This window comes from Maniola jurtina, chromosome 8, assembly GCF_905333055.1.
Source record: "Maniola jurtina chromosome 8, ilManJurt1.1, whole genome shotgun sequence".
Lineage (NCBI taxonomy): Eukaryota > Metazoa > Arthropoda > Insecta > Lepidoptera > Nymphalidae > Maniola > Maniola jurtina.
Window position 1 is genome coordinate 8,820,988 of NC_060036.1, and position 12,392 is coordinate 8,833,379.

A 12,392-nucleotide genomic window follows, 5' to 3' on the forward strand; every position below is an offset into this window, starting at 1 on the left:
TAAAAATATTAATCAGTAGTTACGTTATTCTTGAAATCTTTGATAATTCAGAGGTAATCATCAAAGCTCGAAATATATTTACATCATCATTACACTAGCGGCACGCTATGATGGCCGGTTTGACACATTACAATAGTGATGTGGAATGTCAATTTATTCTCAAACAAAAAACAATTATGTTTTGTTTTTGTACCTGATTAAATAGGTTTAATAAAACAAAAATGTATATGTTTATTTAATTTATTTGAACGAACTGAATATTTGAACGAAAATGAATATACATACTTTATATGCACACAAGAAACATATGAATACAAAAGATACCAAAAAAGGTGCCACAAAAGGCCATAATTAATCAGATTCGTCCATACTACTATTTTCACTGTCGTCACTGCTATCATCACATACATTAATAATTATATGTTCGTTTTCTATAATATTATCTATTTTCACATCTCTTTCATAATCTTCCCTTATTAATTTAACAGTTCTATTCACAACCTTTTCCCAGTCTCCTTTAGTCACATGTTCACAAGCTTCTTCTAATAATTTTAGCATTTTTTTTGTGGTAAATGGGGGTTCTGTATTGTGTCTTGCAGCATATCCCTTAATTTGAGCCCACACCAACTCAATCGCATTATACTCACAATGGTAAGGCGGTAACCGTATAACTCTGTGCCCATGTTCTAATGCTATTTCGTCAATGACGTATCGGATCTTGGTTGGTTTGTTTTCTTTTAAAAGACGTACTAATTCCGCTTTTAACATATTCATGTTTGCATCTACGCCATTTTTACGAAGCCATGCGACGATATCAGCTTTCTTTTGGGATTGGGCAGGTGGCTTGTCAATTTGCATCGAGTGGTATGGGGCGTTGTCCATAATTATAATAGATGGTTCAGGGAGGCTACACAACATTGAGGTAAACCATTCAGTAAACTTTTCTCCATTCATGTCTTCATGATAGTCTCCAGTGGTTTTTGACGCAAAAGCCATGAGAGAACCTTCGCCAAACCCGTTGATGGTTCCGGCGTGACAAATTATAAGTCGCGATCCTTTTCCTACAGGAACTTTGGAAGTAGATGCTGCTGTGTCATCGTTCCAAGAACGGCCTACAGTATGGTTAGCATTAAGCCATGTTTCATCCAAGAACACAACATTTTGCCAATTTTTGATTTCTTTCACTTGCCGTAAAAAAGTATACCTTGCCATCGCTATATCAAATCTTTCCATCAATATTTTGCGTTTGTTACATTTTTTGTATCGAAATCCAATGGTCTTCAAAATCTTCGTTAAAGAACTTTCCCCACCGAAGAATAATCCAGCTTCCTTCAGTGAATGCACCAACTTTTTTCTTGTTGGATACTCCTTCTGTAAATAGTAGCCGTAAACATGTCTTCGGATAGCATCGGCATCAAAGCTATCGATGCCTACGACTGGTTTTGCTCGTTTTCTCTTTTTTGGTGTGTGAAGTTTATTTTCTTCTGTGCCAGTCTCGCCATATTTTTTTTTAGTTATCCGTCTAACAGTTCGTTGTCCAATATTAAGCGCATCAGCTACGCGTTCAACCACTGACGTTATAGGTAAAATTGGCCCTCCATTTTGAGCTTCACGATCGAAATAGTTACGAAGGCGTATTACGAACTCACGTGTCTGACTATTTAGAACAGTTCTCTGCGTACGTTCGGTCATATCGACGAAATCCACAACAAAGGGCTTGAACAGAGTCCAAATTAACGAGCAAGGGTCAACAGTAATGCAGTATCAATATTTGAAATCCAAAGCCAGGTCAAAACTATATCACAATCGCATTGCACTGACAGTTTATACTTTTCGAAGCAACGTCAATTCGAAACTGCTTTGTTTTGCATTGAGCATTGACGCGAGTTTGCCGGAGGTAGTAGTTGTGCTAGCCAGCGATCCTATGTGACGATCGTATTAGATTCCATTTTTAAAAATTTATTGATATTTTTTTGCGATTTCAGAGGTTTGTCCACATAGTGAAAATTGTTCATATTCACAAGTACATTCACCCCTTAAATGGTGCAAACTGATTTTTCTACACTTGTATACATTTAAGAAATCAATTTAATAAATAAATTTTGAGTCCTAAACCTAAAACTACATTCGATAAAATTTATGAATCTCTGCACATCACTATCGTCAATAAAGTAATACAATTATTTCCTTCAAAGTCGTTATCAATTAATACGGAACTTCATGAGCGGACAAACGTCAAACCGGCCATCATAGCGTGCCGCTAGTTTAGAAAACCCCGTTTTGAAATCTGTCCAAGTGCGATACGACAGACAGACAGACTGACACAGAAAATAAGTCAAAAAACACCCCTCTTTTTGCTTCGGGCTACTGGTAGGTATTAGTAGAAGTCAGTGGTGTCAAACACCAGGACAATAAACTGAGGAAATCATAAGCCATTGATTTCTAAGATTGCGTAACACGATATTATAGCATGGAAATTCGACAAAATTTAAGTCGGTGGAGCATTAAAGGGGACGTCGTCGGAGACGGTTAATTCACCCCATAAGGGTCGATGTGGCGCCAAGGTTCCTACCGTTCACAAAATTCTAAGTACGATCTCGTACGAACTGTCTCCGTCTTTTGAATTGTAAGCATTACTATTTATAGGTACCTACGTATAACAAAGTAAATGAAATAAAAAGTTACTTAACTACATCTTTTGTTTCTAAAACAGAAAAGCTTTTGTGTAGTAATAAATATGTGCCGACTCTAGAACTGTTTTTTTAATAACGATTTCTGCTATGTACATGTGTTTATATAGTTTTTATATAATTCATGTCATAATTACAAACATTTTCGTTTTCTCTGAGATTTCCGAATCGCCTTAAATTATTATTTTTCAGCTAAATTTTATATATTATGTAGGTACTCTCCAATAATAGGTCTCAGCTTTTGGTCAGTCCGACTATTTTGTAACTCGAAGTAGTTCTAATTACGAGTACATTCCTATATCCATAAATATAGACGAATATCTGAATGATCATGTTGCATGGTGGCAAAGGCTTTGCATTAAAGATTGCTGATTTTCTCAATAGGAAAACCATTTGGAACTACAGGTAAATCCACTGGACGTATATATTTCTATTCAAATGTTGGATAGAAGCAGTAGATAGATAAATCTATACAGTATAACCTGCAGCAAGCAATATGCACCACCCGCGCTCCCACTACTAAAGAAGCAAGAAAAGCGAGCAAATACACACCACTTTACAAATCCGCTAGAACACACTCAACGTACTCATACGTTTCAGTCCGACACTAGAACATCCTCAGGAGAAGTAGACTCCACAATGTACAATTGCAAAAATACACACTTTGCAAATTGTGCATTGACTGACGACTGCCAGTAGTTCTGACATACATGTCAGACAAGCCACAAGTTACCCAACTTGTGGCTCTCTGCCATGGCAAGACACAGGATATAAATATAAAATATATCAGTAGTCTCTGACAATCGTTAGTAAACTTCGAAAAAAGATTTATAAGTTATAACGATATGCCGAAAATAAAGTTAAGAACTTTGTGAAAAACTCCGTGTTGCCAGTATAAATTATGTCTGATAAGTTGTGTTATTACATTCATACAAACGGCCCAATTATAGTTGTGAAAATTCTTGGTGAGGGCTCCTGGCGACAAATCCATCAGTGTCGACAGGCCATTTGTTGCGCGTGTTTTCTCGCTTGATAAATCGCGACACTTGTCCACATTTAGTAGATTTATTCACAAGTCCAATTGTTAAAAACATTATTCGTAATTGAATGTTAAAACCTAAATACCTACCTACTTCACGCACTAATAGAATTCAGGAGATCGCTTGCGGATGCAGGCAATAATAGGGATGATGACTACTAGTCAAATCAGGGACTTTTTATCAAACGTCAAAACGCTCGCTTAGTATAGGAGCTTGTATGAAATACACAGATGTGACGTCATAACATTTGACGTAATTTGACGAACTTTTTTAGTTAAATCGATGATTTAAAATGGTTTGCAAACTTAACACTGCCAGCGAATGTGGATTTTACGAATTTTAGACTACCCTCTATTTAATAATTACTAAGAAATAATTTATTTTTGACCTAGGCATCATCCCCATTGTTAATATTCGGAAAACGAATGATATACTTTAGTATCCATACGGCTCGTTTGAAAGTCGAACCATGGTAATATTGAGTCTAAAATTTTCCATAGTCAAGACGACGCAATATAAATAATTCTAAGCGACTAGTTCGGTTACGACACGATATTAGCAGTTTCACGAAAGTTGCTTGGTAGCTCTAGTTATCCAGGGTATTTATGATATTTAATGAACAACAATATTGTATTGGATTGGGTTGAAAAAAGTTGAGAGGCAGCGAAACAATGAAATTAAAAAAACCCGGCCAAGTGCGAGTCAGACTTGCGCACCGAGGGTTCCGTATTCGGGTATTTTTTCCGACATTTTGCACGATAAATCAAAAACTATCATGCATAAAAATAAACAAAAACCTATTTTAGAATATACGGGTAAAGCCCTTTCATATAATACCCCACTTGGTATAGTTATCTTACTTTGATTTTTGACACACATTTTAATTTATTTTATTGATGTAACCACAAATTCACGGTTTTCGGATTTTTTCTTTAATTGCACTATAAGACGTACCTACCTGCCCATGATTCTAGGTCAACGGGTATATATAGGTTTTATTGACAGACACTACGCACGGACGGACAGACAGACAACAAAGTGGTATAAGGGTTCCATTTTTCCCTTTGAGGGTCGGAATCCTAAAAAAGGTTTTGGTATAATGAGAGGTCAGTTATGTGCAGTGATCAGGTATTTTACAAGTATTCGCTAGAACATTGCGATATTATAATAAAACCATAATTTATGCATTCCAAAACGCGAGAGAGCTTCGAATATATAACATTCATGTTAAATTGCGCGTGAAAAACGGGGAAATATTCATGTAGCACGGCGCTTTTTCACTGATTTTATGATTTTACATAAAATATCTAATTTTATAAGCGAAGGAAACTAGTAAGAACTAATGAGTAAAGGTGGACTCACACTGCTGCGCCAGAGGTCGTCAAAACTTTACATGGAAATGAACGATACGAGAAAGTGGCAGTTCTCACAGGGCACGCAGAAATTATTTATGGTCTCTTTTATTGCTAAACTTCATTCGTTGCTGTGGTTGCTTTTATTCCTCAAACGGAAAAAGTTGTGAGATTTTATTACCGGTGTGAGATAGGACACGTTATTGCACTAACTTTGAGTTGGAATTAAAATAGATTTTTTGCGGTCACCATAACATTATAGCTTTTGCGAACCCAGATAACGACTTTACTAGTTTAAAATGTTATTGAAACTTATATTTAAACTTCCTCGCTGTAAAATAACAAAATGTTGACTTTTTTTTTTTAATCTTTATTTAAAGAAGAAACTGTTGACTTGATTGTAAAGTTTTGTTACATACCTGATCGTATTTTTCTGATATATCTAGTTCTTATCTGTTAGCAACTTGTCTTTTTGTAAATGCTATGCTTCCCTAGACTGATTAAAAATAAATATTATGTTATTATTTCATTGAAAGGTCCCAGGTCCACGGTCTTTTTCCGTTTGTTCAGCAGCTCTCTGGAATTATTTCGATGTCATATGTCTAGTGGGAGATCTGATCACACTGTGCTTTCCGGTATGTTGTAGCCATTCCAGCACTTTATAGGACTCTAACGTCCACCATTGATCCGAACTATGGGCTAATAGCTTTGCGAGTCGTTGAGTTATGTCGACTAATTTCCTGGTAATGTTCCTCCTACGAATCTCCTAATTTTTATTTGTTCACATTAAGATACTGCAAGCATATATTATATATATATCACACAGAGTAAGGTGTACTGTGCCCGTACTGTACTTACTTGCATTAGCTCTGTAAAATTACGTTTATGAAATGTGATGTGTGCTTTTGTATTACAAATACATAAATATAAATAAGAACATTAGTGTTATAAATTCTCTTCGTTTTTAGTGCTTTATTCAGGCCAGTCTTCTTAATGGTTATTTATTTGTTACAGAACTCAATTCGGCATAACCTGTCACTTCACAACCGGTTTATGAGGGTCCAGAACGAGGGCACCGGCAAGTCCTCGTGGTGGATGATCAACCCAGACGCGAAACCGGGCAAGTCGGTGAGGCGACGCGCTTCCTCCATGGAGACGTCCAAGTCTGAAAAACGAAGAGGCCGCATTAAAAAGAAGGTATTATGATTCAATTATTATAACGAGGTTTATTCTTAACACTTTGAGTTGGAGAGAAACAATGTAAGACGGCAAAACGTGCCAACGTGACTCTTTAAGAGAAGTCTCCCTAGTGCTCTCGCCAGCGCTTTTCATACAAGCGTAGTTTGACTCACATTTGAATATTAACCAACAAAACTAAGTAGATATATTCTATGAACTTATAAATTTGTGTTTGTGGTTTTCTAGATTTCCAGATATCTAGTTTTGAAGTTACACAGGCTTAAAGATTTGTATGTAAATCCTTGAGTCCTTGTAACTTTTAAACTAAATATTTTAATGGAAATCTGGCAAACTACAGACAGAGGTATTAGTTTTTATAACGTCTCTACAAAATTTCATCGAGTTTGATTGATCAGTATCCGAATGAGATCCAATCTACGTTTATTTGAGCGCACTACGAATACACCCCCTAAGGTTTTCACGCTACGCAGTACACGTTAGAGGCACACCGCTGCCGCACCATTTCGCTTGTGTCGTGGGTGTAGATAGATAATAATTAGGGTGTAGAATGTAGATAGGTAATAATTAGGGTGTAGAGTATTTTCATCGATTTATATAGACTGGTAACGGGCCGCTACATTTTGAAGCAAGCTCCTAGGTGTTGTTTTTACCGAGACGTGCGTTAATAGCGCGCCAGTAGGTATATATTATCTGTGTAGACTGTAGACTGTGCCGCTATGCGCATTGAAATACGAATGAGTATTAGATAATTGAGTATAGAGATTAGAGTATGACCTTTGCCTATCAGGAGTTTTATAAATATAGTTGAATAATGTTTCAAGAGTACAAAGATACAGAAAATAAGAATTAGTTCTGTAGCTTTGTAATGAGTTTTATTCTTGAATGAAATGGTTTTACTAAATTGATTTTGACATCGTTTAGGATATTGTTGTTCGAGAAAAGATTTAGTATCTTGATGCTAAAGCCGAAATATAATAGCCGAAAGTATCGCTATAATAATTTAGTTGTCCTAATCGTACGTAGGTATTGGTTGAAAACTTTTTTATTATAGCATAAAATTTTAAATTCCAACAGCCTGAAGCATTAAGAAACGGAGTCACAGCTGACGCTACACCAAGCCCCAGTAGTTCAATATCCGAAAGTCTCGATATGTTCCCCGATTCTCCAATACACAGGTAAAATTACATCTCAAAATTATGCATAGGTTCCGCTATAGCTCTGAATAGAAATATAACTTTTTTTTAGAATCTAGAGTAATTGCTTCAGATAATATGCCACAGATGCGTAAAAGTAGAGTACGAAGTGGCATTGCGCCAATTATGTTAACGGACAGGAACGCGAACTGCGATACTAATCCGACTTTAAAGATATAATAATTCACCTATACGAGAAATGCAATTGTGGATTCTGCCAAAAATCCTAGTGCACCTAATATTTACGTCCACAGATACAATTTATGACGTGAAATCTACTTTACAACAAAAACTAACGTTCGATATAAAGCAGCGTTGACCACGCTAATAAAAATGAGTTATAGGAACACTGTTACTTTACGATAAAAGGTTTTAAATCATTCACGACCATTAGATGATGAGTTATGCGGATGCTGAATCTCGTCATTTCTCCGATATTCAACGTTTTTATTGCCGAGTATCTGTCAAAATTACGGACGTAATTGACTTTTATATCGGTCATTTTTTGTCCTATGTAGTCGTTCAAATGGCAACCCTACAATTCTTATGAAATAATTTTTGGCATACTTTGCATTAATAAAATGTCTCTTTTCTGACCATTTTACCCGTTACGATGATCGCTTCATTTGGCATTCATGTTAGCGGGCCGTGATGGAGGCATTAGATTTGCATGCTTCCCATTTTACTTTATGTATTAGATTATTCTTAGACACGACTAGGTCCCAGCTGAGTTTTATTTCTGCTAAGGATTTTCATTATTTGCTACTTGAGTATCGATAAATCAATGGCCATGACACGATTGTTTATCTGATTGTTTTATCTATGCCGATATTCATGGCCATATTTTATGTCGATATTTGAGTTATGAATTATTTTTTGATGCTTGTTCGCTTTTTCGTAGCAGCATTTTACAGTTATCTCCGGACTTCCGTCAGAGGACTTCGTCCAACGCTTCGTCATGCGGTCGCCTGTCGCCGATTCAGTCCCTAATGCCCTCGCAACCGGACTGGGCTTCAGATTACACCCCTGCGGGGGATTACGCTCCGAGCAATGAATATTCCCAAACGGAATACCCCAATACTCAAGACGACGTCCTAGCTGGAACGCTCGCCGACTCCATGAAGCTGCAAGGAGGAGACCCATTCCTAAATACGTAAGGATTCATAAGTTTATGCTTAGCACAGGGTAAAGTTATTTTCATTAGATCAATTAGATGCTATTACATAGAGATTATTTTGATTACCTAGCCTAGTCCTAGAAAGCTTGAATTCATTAAAATGCGCGTAGAGTTTACGATGTAGAACAAACTGACTCTACTGTCGACACTGTCGACTAGTTGTAAAGTGATCGCATACGACGAGATAACCCTCAAAAAGCGTACGTTACATTTTTCAGTGCTGAAAATAGAAATGCAAGAGTCTGTCGTATCGGATGCGCCGAAGCAGAGGTCTACAATGACGTGACCCCTGCAATTGCACTCGATGTGGCCGACTTTTTGCGGACATCATTCGCATTTTCAGCACTGCAAATGTACTAGTACTTGCGGGTCTGGCTTAGCGGGTCATCTCGTTGCATGTGATCAACTTTGGTAGGTACCTCTACATAGAAATTTTACTCAACTGGCAGGTACGTTCCAACGACATCGTCATCGTCGTCGAGTGGGAGTTACCGCTACTCGTACGGGACATGTCCTCGACATCCGCACGGCGGGTGCAACTGCCCGTCGCTGTTCCCCGCTCACCCCGCGCACCCGCATCAACACGCACTTAACCATTTCGTTCGACCGCCACCACCTGCAGACCCCGCTGATATCATGCAAACAGGCAAGTTGGAGGTAGCACACACTACACTCGAAGGAGGTGCAAGAGTCGCTGAAGACGTATTTTTATTCTGAAAAATACGCCGTTAGTTTTCTGTTAAAGTCATTAATTAGCATTTCATGAATGAATGAATGAATATACTTTTATTGTACACCACAAAATTAGTACAGAAAAACACATAAAAAGCTCAACAAAATATAGGTACAATTTGGCGGCCTTATCGCTACCTAGCGATCTCTTCCAGGCAACCAAAATGGTCCAAAGTATATAGCTATAGATATTAGAGGTAGGTGGTGCAAGTATACATTTATATATAATATTAGGATAAATAAATACATAAATATATAAATAAATACATAAACACATGTTAAAATTTCATCAATAAACCCGATACGGCCTGTGCCTGCTGGTAATGTCAAATTACGTACATATGGCGGCTCTTGTTCCTCTTGCATTCCGTCTGATCAACTTAGGTCGATCCATTCAAGAGCTTATTTTGACGGCTAGCCACGCAATAGGTACCATGTCCGAAAATATGTAATCACAGTACGTACCTAATCGATAAATCGCAGATGCACAGCAATGCATGGAAAGTAGACACTGGATAGTCGAGCACACAAAGCACACATAGGCTTATTAGTACCACCAGAATATAAGTATAGGAGATATACCAGATTATGGGCAGGGGAAATTTTATATCCATATTTATAGTTGTTCTTTACGTTTCAGCAAAAACAAATGATGTAATGAAATAAATAAAAAATCTTGCAGTAATAAAATTGAAATAAATTTAAGTACCTAATAATCCTGAAAATACTCTTTCTTATTATTCTTCATATATGCAATTCAGCAGAGAAATAAACAGAGATTTAGAGAAATAGTTATATGAAAATGATTAGGGCAAACTTTTAATTACAACTTTAAAACTTTTAATTCTTGTATACAGAAAACAGTCAAATGCAAATGGTGGCGACATCAGACGCTGGGCTACTAAACGGGGGCTTAATGGTGCAAACTGGGGCGATGGTGCCCACCACGGTGATGGGTCAGATCATGGGCGCCCTGAACACTGGACTTGCAGAGGACTTGAACTTGAATATAGAAACATTGGAACATAGTTTCGATTGTAATGTTGACGACGTAAGTTTTTTTTCATTTGCCTAATGAATTGCCTTATGGTACAATCCTGGGCGGGCTAGTATTCTGGAGCGAGCACAACTGGCTAGGGTTATCAGGCGGTGGGCCTCACTAGCGGATCACTAGCGGAACTCGGCACTGGACAAGTCTTGTGTGCCAAATGACATCTGAGCATTTGCTCCTTTTTAGATTCCCAAAATTCTTCAGCGACAGCTTGGCAGGCCATGTCGACATTGGCGCGCGTTGTATTCGATAGATATATTTTAAGTAAGATAGCTCGAAGGGAACGGGTTGTTTTGGAAAAATTGCAGGTCTTTGCCCAGTCGTAGAACAGTACGGGCTAGATTAGATAAGAAAACATTTTTTTCTCTGTAGGTAATCAATCATGAACTCAGCATGGGCGGTACGTTGGACTTCAATTTTCAACAACAGAACACCGCGATGGCAGCGGAAGCAGAAAGCCAGTTCGTGGCTCCAGCACCACCTGTCCCCACCACGCTCTCTGGCGGAGGGGCGCCTCACACACCTTATTCCGTAGCCCCCTCTTGGGTCCATTGAAAGAAAACCGTAGTAAACACGTGTATCTATTTGCTTATGGCTGCGGCGTAGACATCGAATTTAGACGTACGATTTATCGTTTAAGCTCCTACGCAGACACATCGAATTTGGACGAGAGTTGACGTTTGAGAGACAGGACATAACTAACATAAGTCGTCATCGACTTTTTGAAATCGAAATGCAAACTGGATTTTTTTATAATCATAAAATACTTAGTTCTCTATTACATTTTTACTTGTAGCTATGGGTGACATCCATTTTGTGGTTTCAATTCTAACTGCTCTTTATACAAGAACTGTTTAATTTGACTTTGAAATGGTTGTTATTTATCGATAAGACTTTAAATCTAATATTATAGAGGATCAAGACCCAGGGTTTACGTACTAAATTATTCGTAACTGGTAGCCTCTGAAAAACAATGTCAGACATGCTAGGACAAAGAAGACAACGTAAGTCTAAATTCGATGTGCTTATGCGTGCCCTTACACGTTGGAATATGTAACCGCCATAACTCAACAATGATTTTTATATAAATCATAATGTAAATACGACGCAAGCAGATTCTGTTCAAGTTTGATACTTTGCATGGTAGTCGAGATTTTTTTTGTTTATCATGTTAACTAATGTTGGAATTTTATTTAGCGTTAATGTTAAGTGGAACGTTACCGATCGTTGTTAAAGTGTCAATTGTGTTAGTGTAGGCTTTAGTCTTAAGCTAGGTGGAAGCTTGTGATATGTAGTAGTTTATTTGTCGGTTTTGAGGACCGGGAGGGGGCATGCGGACGGACCTCTAAGTGGAAAGCAAAGGTAACTATTAATTTACGTTACGATCTATACATATATTTTGTCTACCAGTAGCATCTGTAAACTTACAACATGCAAGATTTTAACGAATATTTATAAATCAAATAAACTCTAAACAAGTAAGTACCTACCTAAGTTGAGTTTTTTAAAAAGCACACACATTTTTGAAGAAAGAACGTTTACAGATAATACAAATGCAATAAATCCTTCTAATATCAGCGTTAATCCCCAAAAGTTTTCCAGTTGAGTGTCCAATAACTCAGAGCCGGTATCAACTATAACTTTATTGTTTCGTGAAAACAACGGACGGTAATCTGACCCCATTTACGAGTATTTAAGACCGAGATAAGATCTGAAACTTGCATCTTACTTCGTACGTAGGTACCTTTAACGTAGACAGGTATTTATTTTATTACAAAATAACACTGTTTTAGTAAGTTACGTCGCTGTGAAAATGGACCTTAGATCGGTTCGAAAATCGAAACTAGTCGGGCTCACGAGTACGTCGACTAAATACGTGAGTATAGCTGGAACAACCTATATTTATAAGTTTATACGTACTTATAGATTGGTTCCCAGATTATACTTCGAAAAAGAT

At 37.4% G+C, this 12,392-nt stretch overlaps 1 protein-coding gene across 2 annotated transcripts in view; it reads left to right on the forward strand.

The window, feature by feature from the left end:
- LOC123867588 (forkhead box protein O) overlaps positions 1-12,392 on the forward strand; it is a 113,915-nt gene that overhangs the window by 85,440 nt on the left and 16,083 nt on the right. The window contains exons 3-8 of one of the 2 annotated variants that reach the window (XM_045909682.1): positions 6,097-6,279; positions 7,357-7,457; positions 8,377-8,628; positions 9,102-9,298; positions 10,242-10,435; positions 10,808-11,797. In XM_045909682.1, coding sequence (XP_045765638.1) covers positions 6,097-6,279; positions 7,357-7,457; positions 8,377-8,628; positions 9,102-9,298; positions 10,242-10,435; positions 10,808-10,990 — 1,110 coding nt within the window. In that variant the 3' untranslated portion in view covers positions 10,991-11,797. The remainder of the gene's footprint in view (positions 1-6,096; positions 6,280-7,356; positions 7,458-8,376; positions 8,629-9,101; positions 9,299-10,241; positions 10,436-10,807; positions 11,798-12,392) is intronic. The other variant, XM_045909683.1, reaches the window with a different exon arrangement.